Source organism: Triticum aestivum, chromosome 7B, assembly GCF_018294505.1.
Source record: "Triticum aestivum cultivar Chinese Spring chromosome 7B, IWGSC CS RefSeq v2.1, whole genome shotgun sequence".
NCBI classification, from domain to species: Eukaryota; Viridiplantae; Streptophyta; class Magnoliopsida; order Poales; family Poaceae; genus Triticum; species Triticum aestivum.
In genome coordinates, this window is record NC_057813.1 from 489,151,027 (window position 1) to 489,162,927 (window position 11,901).

The following is an 11,901-nucleotide window of genomic DNA, read 5'->3' on the forward strand; positions in this document are numbered from 1 at the left end:
GCCTCACATTTGGTCTGAAGTTTGAACTTTCTTCGTCGCAAAAAATAAAAGAGGTTCGAATTCTCTTGACTTGGTAGTAAGTATTTCTTCCGTAATGAAATATAAGATTTTGGTGATTATATCAAAAAAAAATTGCGGGGAGAGGGAGTACACAATGAAGACAGGACAACAGCCTAGTACTGTAGTAGTAGACTCTAGTACAACGTAAATACAGAACATTCTCGTCTAAAAAAACAAAATAAAATAGATACAGAACATTCTTCTTGGGTAGCAGGCGGGTCCTACCTCCACGTCATTGTCGCGCAGGTTGCCTCGTCGTCGCGCCAACGCATCCAAATAATCGGAGCCATGGAGCCTGGCACAAGTTTGATTTTCAAATCATTTTCATTTGGCACCATTCAACCGAAGCGAAGTCACCCCGTGCTCGCTCTCACCTCTCACCTCTCACAGGACAGAGAAAGCTGCTGGTCATTACGCTTCCCCGCCGATGCCACCGCTGCCGAGTGGTTGTTGCTGACTTGATTGGTTAGTTGACTCGCCCGCAGCCGCCGCCGCCACCGCCAAGGGGCTCGACTCCTCCTCCGCCGACGCCGCTCTTGAAGAAGGTTAGTCAATCGTCGCCGCCGTCGCCCCCCCGCGCGGCATGGCGTCCTCGGGTGACCCCCTGGCGGTCGCGGTGGCCGTGCGCGGGGACGGCCGCGCCAGCCGCCGGGCTGCCAGGTGGGCCACCGCCGCCCCCGGCCGCGTCGCGCTCGTCCACGTAATCCCGCCCCTCGCCTTCGTCCCCACCCCCAGTAAGTTGATCTCGCCGCTTCTCTCCCCCGTCGATTCGGTTTCGCGCGGTGGCGATCATCAACGGCGAGCTGAGGTCCTTCTTGTTGTGGCCGTGCGGTGCAGCGGGGGAGCAGGTGCCGCTGGAGAGGATGGCGGCGGGGGTGGTGGAGATATTCTCGCAGGACCGGAGGGCGCGCGCGCAGGACGTCTTCCTCCCCTTCCGCCGCCTCTTCGGCAGCAAAACCGTCAGTCTTCGACCATCTTCCCTTCTTCGGGGCACCTGCTAGCCGCCTAGATCAGTGGTTCTGGTCGATCTGCTCGTGTCTGAATTCGAGCGTGCGTGCGTGCAGGTGGAGACGGTGGTTCTGGAGGGGGACAGCGTCGCGGAGGCGCTGGCCAGGTACGCGGCCGAGTCCGGCGTCCGCAACCTGGTGCTCGGATCCGCAACCTTGAGCTGGTTCCGGAGGTACTATATATTTTCGAGTTCAGAAAAGGCCGGAGTTTCGCTTTTGAGAACCCAACGAATCTGGATAGTTGTTCGCTTTTCCCCAAAAGAGGAACCGGAAATGTAAGTTAGTGTAGGGAGCGGAAAGGGGTGAGTCCCTCAAAAAAAAAAGAAAGGGGTGAGTCCCTTTTGTGGATGGTGACTTGCCTCCTCTCTCATGTTACGCATTTGGCATCAGAAAGGCAGATAGATGCATCCACTGATCCACGTACATACAAATTTAGTTTCTGTTTAGAGACTGAACTATGTTCGGAAGAAAATACTGTAGGATAGTTTGCAAAGTGTGTGTTGGTAAGATTTGAAGCAGCAACGACAGTCCTGTTCATGTGTTGATTGTCAGCATATGCATCTGGTTTTGTTTTAAATTGATTTTATTTTTTTGCCCTATTTAGTCCCAATGGTCTCATCTCTTAGGAAGAGTTGGTGGGGGGAGATTCTAGCTAACTGAAAGGGCCATCCTAATTATTCTCTTTTACAAGGTTGAGAGTAGCTCAAAGTGATAGCACATACTCCCTCCGTCCCAAAATAACTGTCTCAAGCTTAGCACAAATTTGTACTAGAGCTAGTACAAAGTTGAGACACTTATTTTGGGACAGAGGGAGTACATTCTCATTCTCTACCTCTGCTCTCATGAAATATTTAAAAAAAGGGCTTATAGCTCTCTAGAATCCTCCATTTAAAGGTCATACCTGCCATGCTGTGTGCGGTGTTTCCTGAGTCTATAGAATTCCTGCATGCAGTTCCATAACTACATAAGTATATTATCATTTCAGGGTTGAATCAAAGTTAGTACATATTTCTTAGTTCCATAGATTATCATTTTATCAACTTCAGATGCATTACCAACGCTTACGAGCATCTCTGTTTATGTATGGAGGATTTTTTAGCACGTTCAGTTTTAAGCCAGTTGTGCCAAATCTCCAAGATGTTATAAATGCTAGCACTGTTATCTTTTCAGGATATTATGGCTCCAAGATTTGCCCAATACTGTCTTAAAAGCCATGCCATGTTCTTGCAATGTATTTATCGTGTCCCGGCATGGATTAACTATAAAACTTGCGAATCAGACACAAACAGACAGTATGTTTTGCTCTATTTCTCTTTCTTCGTTACGTCTCAATCTGTTCATTTTTACCAATGGAATGGCATTCTGTTCTTAAACACATGCGTTTTTACAGACTCAAATACTTGCTCAAAGATCCAGTCAGTTAGTCATAGAGCATTTGCCCTACAACTGAGGAGCCAGTTGCAAGACAAACAATCATTGCACGACCTTCCTGATGTCAACACACCAAAATCTTCTGGAGTTTCTAGTTCTGACTCATGCTCTCAAGCCCGCAGTTCTCTTAGCAATTCTACGAGTGCTGCTCAAAGTTCAGAAAGTCATAGAAGACGTCTGTTTGGAAGCTTATGTCGAAAGACACCAGGGCGAACAGGGGACACAGATTTTGACGCCATTGGCCAGTTGAAGGAATTTCCTCATGTCCCCTTAAGTTCTACTGAAGAGGTCAGAGCTGTTTCCGATTACTATGATTGATGTTGGCTTCCAGATTTTCTGACATTAATACCGGTAATTGTGAGTTGGCATGTATTTTTGAGAATGCCTGATTTTTGTTGCTGTCATGATTTACAATCTCAGCGTATAGATGAAGAAGCAAAGCAGAGGAAGGAGTTGCAGGATAAACCGATGATGTATGTCGAAGCTTGTGAAAATCACGTCCATGCTAAGAAAAAGGTTAGTGATATATGATAAACCTGCAAGTTAATATCTCATTCCAAGCTAAGGTTAAATTCTTATGATGGTTGTCGTATATCTTAGTTACTGTTACTATTTAGTGTCCTAAAAGTTACTGTTTGGTAATGCTAATCAGTAACTAAGTGATACTCTGGACGATCCGTGTGCTTCATCGAGTGACATTTTATTCACATTTGCGCCATCTCCTACTTAGAAGTTTGATACTAATTCCCTAAGTTAGTTGCTACTTTGCATACACTACGCTTTGCATTTGGTCATTTTCCATTCCGAGGGAAGGTTTTACTCAGTCCTTATCCATTACATTATGATGTTTCAGATCCAGGTGCTTTCTAATGGATGTAGTGAAGATTTGCAGAAGGTGCAAGATGCACTACAGTGGGAGGATTTTTTCAAACAAAAAGCTGCACCGGAGAAAAACAAACATTTCAGAGCTATTGAAGAAGCTGAGATGGTGAAAGAGGCATTCACTCGTGAGACTTATTCCAAGCACAATGCTGAAACTGTAACCAACATGGCGACTACAGAGAAGGCAAAGGTTCTGGATGCTCTTCTGTCAACAGGCAAAAGTTGCAGGCGCTACTCGAGACATGAAATAGAGCTCGCCACCGAGAACTTCTCTGATGCAAAAAAGATCGGTGAGGGAGGCTATGGGATTGTATACAGGTGCACCCTTGATCACACTGAAGTAGCTGTCAAGGTTATCCAACAAGATTCCCGTGGCAAGATTGATGAGTTCTTTAAAGAGGTACTCCGATTTATATTTCTTTTACGTGTCTCCTTGTAAATCTCTTAACATTCATACTGTGTTGTTAATACAATAATACCCATAAACAGGGGGTCAATGTAATTTGATTTAATCTATTTTTATTATCGATGGGGTATTTATTAAATGCTTTGATTTTTTTTCCACATGACGCAGATTGATATTCTCAGCCGACTTCACCATCCCCACCTGGTTTTGTTGCTTGGGTTTTGTCCTGAAATTGGATGTCTTGTATATGAATACATGGAGAATGGAAGTCTGGAAGATCAACTTATCGACAACGAAGGGCGCCAACCACTCCATTGGTTTCTGCGCTTCCAAATTATTTTTGAGGTAGCTCGTGGGCTTGCATTCTTGCATGGAACGAAGCCAGAGCCCATTGTGCATCGTGATCTGAAGCCTGGGAATATCTTGCTGGACAAGAACTATGTAAGCAAAATAGGTGACGTAGGTTTTGCGAAGCTCATATCAGATCTAGCGCCAGATGGTTTCACGGAATACAGAGACGACACCGTCATTGCCGGCACAATGTATTACATGGACCCTGAGTACCAGTTAACTGGGACAGTTCGTCCAAAATCAGATCTTTTCGCTCTGGGGATCATCATTCTCCAGCTGCTAACTGGCAAGCGTCCGCAGGGGCTAATACTTAGTGTAGAAGAGGCCATCCGAAAGGGCACATTTCCTGATATTCTCGACGTATCTCTGAATGATTGGCCAATCGCTGAGGCGGAGATGCTGGCAAAACTGGGGCTGCATTGTACGGCGCTAAGATGCAGGGACCGGCCTGATCTTGAGCAAGAGGTGCTTCCAGAGCTCGAAAATGTTCTAAGCAGTGTTACCAGTTCCCGGAAGTTTGAAAGTCCAAAAGCAGTTGTGCCAAGCCACTTCATCTGCCCTATATCACAGGTAAAATTCTCTACGTAAAATAGCGCCAGTTCAACTGTCACTCTAGCTTAAGAGACAATTTCAATGCAGGAGGTAATGGATGATCCTTGTGTTGCTGCTGATGGTCATACCTACGAGCGCAGGGTGATCGAAGCTTGGCTCGAGGAACACAAGATCTCCCCAATTACGAAACACGTGCTTCCGAGTCTGACCATAATTCCCAGCCATTCCTTGCACGAAGCGATCCAGCAATGGAAGCGGTCATCTAGATGACTGTTGTTTCCTGTCAAATCTAGATGATTTTTGGTTCCACTTTGTAAAGTAGGAGATAGTTGTATATCATAGTAGCAGGAAGATTTGGTCCTCTAGGTGATCCATCTTGTCTTCCATTCAGAGCAGGTACAGCCTAAATGGCTTCCTGAAATAACTACTGAATCCGATGCACCCAAGTGCTAGTGTGTGACTATGGTTTGGACGTTGCTGCTGACCACCTGAACTCTTGGCCTTGAATACTCTCCAAGATCACATAAATATTTCCGCATACAAATTTGTTGTTTCTCGCGCTTGGAAACTGCAAATCTTTTATAAACCATTTGGATAAGAAAATATTTTGCATTGCCAGCGTCAATGCTTAAGTACCGGAACACCAAGAGTCTGTTGACCACCTTTTCTACAAATGCCGCTTCTCTATCCGCCTATGGGGATTAGTCAAGGACTGGCTGCAACTGGTGAGCATTGATACTTCCTCATGGCACCTCTCAGGCAACATCGAAGAGTGGTGGGTGGGCCTCTCCGACACATCTATCCCCAACAGGAAGGCGATGGCCTCGCTCACCATGCTAGTCGCCTGGACCATTTGGAACGAGAGGAATGCGCGAGTGTTCCGTCAGAAGAGTGCTCCGCCGACGGTTCTACTCGCCAACATTAAGAAGGAGGCCACGCTTTGGGTATCAGCGGGTGCAAGCAAGTTGGGATACTTGATGACGCGAGAGTAGTTGGTCACCTTTATTTCGGGTGTTGCGGCGCTGTCACTGTTGTAACACGAACATAAACTCTATTCCTCTTATTTAATGAATGAGGCAAATCTTTTGCCTCTCTTCAAAAAAAAAAGGAGGATAACAGCTCAACACACACAAAAATAATTATATAACTAGGCATAGCCTGTGTGATGGATGATTCTCAACATACAATTCTACTTTGCTCCAGAAATGTCCAGCGGCACTTCTACTTCTTTCGGAACAGGTGATGTGCAACCATCCATTCATCACCATTGTTATATCCAAAAAGTTCAGCTACTGAGATGAAGAATGTCCTCCAATAAGCTATCCATTTGGTAGCTGATTCCCTCCCATAAGTCTTCTCAAAGATTGGCCTTATGGCAGCGATGTTCTTGTCCATGCGTTTCAGCCACTCCTCGCTACAGGCAGACATTGCATACAAAATTAGCATGCCGTGTCATTGTATTGTATAAACTCTAGACATGAATGTCCCTAAAAAAAAACTCTAGACACCAATGAAGTTTGTTGCATCGGTAGCGAAATGCAAACCAGGAAATTCTCCAACAATTAATTCACAGTTCATCGCATAGCATTTTTACTTTGATATCAAGGTTTGCAATGTTATTTTGCATTTCATACCTAATCAATTTAGCTCACCCGGAATCATGTTGAGGCACATGAAGTAAAAGGGATACAATACTTTGAAAGTTAGGAAAGGCATACCTAGTTCTAGCATAATGTGTGCCACTGACAAGCCAATGATTGACCACAGATACATCTTCCTGCAAAATTATAGTAAGTGAATATCAATATTCATGTTTGATCAATGGCCAACCAACATTCATATTTGGCTAGGGCAGAGACAAGTAACCTACTTAGGTACTAACCTGAAAGTACAGAAGGAGGTTTGCTGATGGCATTGTTCCTCCAGTAAAGAAATACCTTGTGATCCAATCATCGTCATTCTTGTCCTGTTGAAAATGTGATGCCTCAGTTCACATGAGATTTACACTACAGATACATTTATAGTAATACAGTTCTCAACAATAATTTAATGAGTCTAGTTTAGTACAAGAGGTGAACTTATTTCACTTCCGCAGAAATGAATAAGAGTTCTAAGGACACTCGTGAGTGTTAGTAATGAATAAGTTTTTTTTTGAAACAAGGCAAAAGACTTGCCATTTTCATTGATTAAGAAGAAAGTGAGAATTGCCCGGTTAATTGACGGAAAACCGGGCTAAAACCGATACAACCCCACCCACATGACATGGGCACCACCGGCCAACCTGGCTACCGACATGGGACACACCATGACGGCACAATAAGTTTATTACCGCAAGGAACTTCTATCACTATCAGTAGGAACGAGATTGGTGAGAAGTGAACTTCACATATATGTCAACGGATACAAATAGAGCTACAATATAAGAGGTACTACCATGACCGTGTGATAGGAAAGCTATTTCAGATGTAGCCAAGACCAAATGACTTGTCAAAATGCAGGATTATTAAAGTACCTCGAAGTGATACGCAAATGTCTTGTGGCAGAAGTAGTGAACAAACAATAAGGAATCCTCTTTCATCCATCTGGATATCTTCTTAAGAAGTGCCTTGTAGTTTTTCATGTGCTACATAACAGGCCCATTACAAACACTCCTTTACCTTAAGGAATTATTAAAAGGGTCGAAACCACAGAAAATCCAAGTTATACCTCAAACATCTCTATCGATATGATCCTGTCAAAAGAACGCTCCATCTCAAACTTGCTGATGTCTGCTACAATGATCTCAACATTGGATAGCTCATTCTCCCTGTAACAGAAACGAAGTCTTTACTGCAGGACTACCGAAATCATGGGGCCAAATGGTGGTAACAATTCTGTCAGTATGTCTAGCAAATCGAAGGTTGAATGGTTGATGCATGTGAAAGATCATTTCCATTAGTATTTGAAATAACTAGAAATTTTATGAAACTAGTAAGTGACATATGAACATAATCAAAATGAAATCAAATTGAGCTGTCATCAATATGCTCTGGTGCAAACTTCAAAAATGACCACGAGAAATATAAAATGGTCACTACATGGCAAAAGAATGCACTCATCAGGTCCTCTCAGCAATAAAACTGTTGCACGTACCTACACTGCTCTTCTATAAAAGCCTTTTGAGTTGTTGAGTTGCATATCCCCGTGATATTGCAGTTCCTATATTTCTTTGCTATGTATACAGAGAGGGATCCCCATCCACATCCAACATCGAGAACGCTTTGGCCATCTTGCAGCTGCGCCCTCTCACAGTACAACTCCAACATTGCAACCTCGGCATCTTCTAGGGTGCTTGAATCATCAGGGAAGTAACATGAGCTGGAAAATTACGGAGCGTGTATGTGAATTAACAAACGAAGCACAAGATGCATGTTAAACCAAGTACTAGCTTTTACTCGTGTATAACATCATAGTAGATTCAAATATCTCGCCCAGCATCTTTTCTACCACTCAAAAGCTAGGCATGTGACCATTCCTGATACTAGTGTGCATCATGAAGCACAAACCTGTATTTGAGGTTTTTTCCGAGCACTAGCTTGAAGAATGTGGTCGGCAGCTCGTAGTGCTGGGTTTTAGCTGTGTCCGTTTCGATGGCAATGGGCATGCCTTCAAGTGCTGCATCACAAACCAAACGTAGTGCACGGTAAGTCGGACAGAACAGTAACTAGACAAAATTTTGAATTCGAAATCTCAGGGAAATCGCGGAAAGTAGCGGATATGAACTGATAACTGAAATCTGTACGCACGCGAACTGGCCAGATCTACTGGCAACTGCTACCAGGCGTTTCCCTCGCGAAAAATAAAATAAAAAGGGAAAAATGCTACTGGGTGTTCGCCCAGATATTCGGACACTATTTGCGGAGAGTAGAATGGCAGCGCAGCGACCAGCGAGGGTGGAAGAAACTGCATTTGGGCGGGCGGTGCGTACAGTGGGCGAAGAGGATGAGGTCCTGCAGCTGGAGCGGCGCGGAGGGGAGGTAGCCGAGGCGGAGGCGCTGCGCGAGCAGGAGGCGCGTGAGCCGCCGGGTGACCGCGTCCGGCAGCAGGTTGCGCTCCAGCGCCGCCAGCGCGGACCGCGCCGCTGCCTCGTACGCCCGCGCCGCCACAGCCGCCGCCGCCATCTTGCTCGCTTCCGGCGCCCGGCTGCTGGCTGCCGCTAGGAATTTGTGCTGGGCTGCCGTTTGCTTCCGTGATTGACGTGCTTGGGTTGGTGGCAGCCTAATCGGCTGGGGGTGGTCAGTGGCGCGGCTCGAGTGAACGTAAAACGGACACGTCGCCTCGATAACGAAGCAAAGGGGCACGTGACCGTGGATTTGTCTCAGATAAAAAATGTTGGCGCCGCCTAAAAAAACGTGACAGTGGATGGATGCGGCATCTTCGAGGTTCAGACCATGGCGGCGTCGTTGGCGAAACAAGAACACCACGGTGGCACGGTGATGTCCAAACGAGATGCAAATTCAAATCCAAGAGGGGTGTTCTGGTTTTTCCGAGAAAAGAGTTGTTCTTGTTGAGCATATTGATTATTATGAAAAATGAGATGGCGTAGGATATTATTCTACCTTGCATTGTACTCCTATAAATATATGCCCACGAGGCTCAAGCAATACAATAAATTATTCCACCAATCCTTCTAACATGGTATCAGCATTACTTCGATCCTAAACCCTACCCCGACCGACGATTCTCTATCTTTCAAGAGAAGAGTGAAACGCTTCGTCCCGTCCGCTCCCGCGAGCGGCTGGGCGAAGCCCTAGGCGCCGCCGGCCCTAGCCCTCCCCTACCTCTCCTTCCCCTCGCCGCCGCCAGAGGGCGCGGCCGGGCAAAGCCTGGTCCGCGTCGGCGGCGGCGGGGCTCTCTTCCCTCCTGGCTTGGCGGCGCGCGGCACGGGACGAGGTGGTCGGCGGGAGCGCCGTGCTCGGCGTGGGGCGCGGCGGCGGCGAGGCGCGGCGGCGGCGTTGGCTGGCGTGCTGGTGGCGGTGGCTGCGCGGGCTAGGTGGGGCGTGCCTGCGCGTGGACGGCGGGGCTCGGCCTCTTGATCCAGATCCGGATCGGGTCCCTCCCGCGGGCTGCACGTGGGCGGCGCGGGCCGTGGCGGCGGGGTGGCGTGGCTGGAGGTCGTCGGCGTGCTCGTCGTGCTGTAGACGGCGGCCTGGACGGAGGCGCGTGCGGGGGCCCGGTGGTGGCGGATGGCCCCGGCCAGATCTGTCCGCTATCGCTCCTTGCGGCGAGGGCCGTGGGCGGCGCGGGTTGGCCGCCTCTGCACCGCTCCGGCGTGGTGGTGCTTCGACGTGCTGGCTCGTGGTGGCTCGGTCCGGCGTGTTCGGGTGGATGCGGGTGGCTCGCCGGAAGCGAGAGGTGCGTGTCCGGCGGCTCCGACGCTTGGAGCTCGGCGGGCGGCGCGAGTTGGGCAGTGGTCCGGTGTGGCTGCTGCTCCGGCCGTGGATGGCTCCACGGCAGCTTGGCAGGTCTGGACCGTTTCACGGCGGCGGCCGTCGGTGAGCGGCCTTTTTCGACCTTCGATTCCTCCCCTCGTCGTCCCGGCTCTACCCTCGTCATAGGGCTGGACCGCTCCCAGTTGCGGTCCATTGCTCGTCTCGCGCCCGTGGCTGCGAGACAGAGCTCGTCTCGCGCCCGACAGCAGGACCGAGCTCGTCTCGCGCCCAGCAGCAGGACCGAGCTCGTCTCGCGCCCGACAGCAGGACCGAGCTTGTCTTGCACCCGGTGTAGTAGGACGGGTGATGGAGGCCTTTTTTCGGCCAGCCCTTTGGGTCTCAGCGTTGGGGGCCGTTCAGGGGTGTGTAAAGGAGCGACCTTTCCACTCGTCTCTTTGGTTGGGGTAGCGACGGGTCTCGGGTGCGGTGGTGTCAGGGTCTTGGATGCCGGGGCGGCGGCCCTAGTGGTGGTAGCGCAGTGCTCATGGGCAGATCCCGTGGCTTGGTGTTGCCCGGTGATCATGGCCGTGTGGGCGGCATGGGTGGCAGGGGTGTGGCGTTCGGTGGCGGTGAGTGTTTGCTGGGGTGAAAACCTGTTCTATCCTCGGACGGACCGGCGGCGGCATAGCGCGTTACCTTCTTGAAGGCGTCGTCGCAGCTCTCACTGGTCATTGTGTCGCTCCAGGGGAAACTCTGACCCCCGGGTCAGGCGGTGGCGGCGCGCTAGCGTCGTAACCTTCTTGGAGGCGCCGCCTTGGAGCTCACGATTCGTCATATGTGGCTTCATCTCTTCGCGGTTGCGTGTTCACGGTGGAGGTACCCGGTTGCTCTTGTAGTGTTAGGGGTGGTGTTGCTGCGCTCAGCGCCTATGTATCCCGCCTTGGGTGTGTGGGTCTGTTGTCGTGGGTTGTGTTTGTACTTGAGTTGTGGTTGATCTGTGCTTTATATATAAAGCGGGGCGAAAGCCTTTTTCGGTAAACCCTACCGCCGTCAATTCTGCACCCGTGCGCCGCGCCCGGGGCAGTCAGCCTCCATGACCGCCGCCGGGGGCCGCGCTGCATGTACCTAGGGTTCGTCCGCCGGTCATGTTACCCGGCTGCCCTAGAGATAAAGTATTTTTCATGATCTCTTGATCCGGGTTTTCGCTTTGTCACCGGTCGTTTTGGTCGGCGTTTTCCTTTTTGGTTTTCCGATCTATACTTGATCGGTTTGCGTCGCCCGCCGCCGCCGTCGACCCTCCTCCGCCTCTACTCCGACACCAGCGCGACCGGCAGGCTCTTCACTGATCCGGCGGCCTCGCACGACAGGCCGCCCCTCACGGCCGTCGTCCGCGCGCCGCCCCCCTCGTCGATCTAAGCCGACCGTCACCACCTTCTCCGACCAGGACACCTGCATCGCCCCTACCCGGCGGCCTCGCGCCATGCAGCGGTCCATCATAGTCATCGTCGTGCGCCGGCCCACCCGTCAATCCACGCCACCCGCCTCCGCCACGTCTGCATGGCGCTGCCCTGCGGTCTGCCTCGCCGGCCTCGTCCCCGGCTACGTCGGGTCGACTGCATCAGGCTCGTCGGCTGCCTCAACTCGAGCGCCGCTGCTATGTTGGTCGCTCGGGCCTCGCTGCCCGGGCGCCGACACTGCCAAGTGTCGGTGCTGACACGCTCGTTCGCACGACGTGACACACCATCTGTCACCATCGGCTTCATCTCGGACTCTGCCGCCAACTGCCTCCACCGAGTGGCGT

The 11,901-nt window shown here is 49.9% G+C and overlaps 2 protein-coding genes across 2 annotated transcripts; one reads left to right on the top strand and one right to left on the bottom strand.

Annotated features, from left to right (window-relative positions):
- The first annotated feature begins 405 nt into the window (after window positions 1-405).
- On the top strand, window positions 406-5,196 carry LOC123156919 (U-box domain-containing protein 34). Its single transcript, XM_044575113.1, has 9 exons — window positions 406-794; window positions 898-1,019; window positions 1,125-1,240; window positions 2,238-2,359; window positions 2,458-2,786; window positions 2,919-3,014; window positions 3,352-3,780; window positions 3,955-4,707; window positions 4,777-5,196. The coding sequence occupies exons 1-9, from the start codon at window positions 644-646 to the stop codon at window positions 4,957-4,959; spliced, it is 2,301 nt and encodes a 766-aa protein (XP_044431048.1). The 5' UTR covers window positions 406-643; the 3' UTR covers window positions 4,960-5,196.
- Window positions 5,197-5,809: 613 nt separating this feature from the next.
- On the bottom strand, window positions 5,810-8,970 carry LOC123156920 ((S)-coclaurine N-methyltransferase). The gene is made up of 8 exons (XM_044575114.1): window positions 8,657-8,970; window positions 8,235-8,343; window positions 7,822-8,046; window positions 7,396-7,495; window positions 7,202-7,312; window positions 6,572-6,655; window positions 6,408-6,466; window positions 5,810-6,103 (listed from the first exon to the last, which is right to left on the bottom strand). Exons 1-8 carry the CDS (start codon window positions 8,847-8,849, stop codon window positions 5,911-5,913), a joined length of 1,074 nt encoding a protein of 357 aa, XP_044431049.1. The 5' UTR covers window positions 8,850-8,970; the 3' UTR covers window positions 5,810-5,910.
- Between the last annotated feature and the right edge of the window lie 2,931 nt (window positions 8,971-11,901).

Excerpts from the sequence above, each read along its gene's own strand:
- LOC123156919 (XM_044575113.1), top strand. The coding sequence starts at position 644 with ATGGCGTCCTCGGGTGACCCCCTGGCGGTCGCGGTGGCCGTGCGCGGG. Across the intron at positions 1,241-2,237 it reads ACCTTGAGCTGGTTCCGGAG|GATATTATGGCTCCAAGATT; the intron begins GTACTATATATT and ends TTATCTTTTCAG. Across the intron at positions 4,708-4,776 it reads TCATCTGCCCTATATCACAG|GAGGTAATGGATGATCCTTG; the intron begins GTAAAATTCTCT and ends ATTTCAATGCAG.
- LOC123156920 (XM_044575114.1), bottom strand. The coding sequence starts at position 8,849 with ATGGCGGCGGCGGCTGTGGCGGCGCGGGCGTACGAGGCAGCGGCGCGG. Across the intron at positions 7,313-7,395 it reads TATCGATAGAGATGTTTGAG|CACATGAAAAACTACAAGGC; the intron begins GTATAACTTGGA and ends CCTGTTATGTAG. Across the intron at positions 6,656-7,201 it reads CATTTGCGTATCACTTCGAG|GACAAGAATGACGATGATTG; the intron begins GTACTTTAATAA and ends CATTTTCAACAG.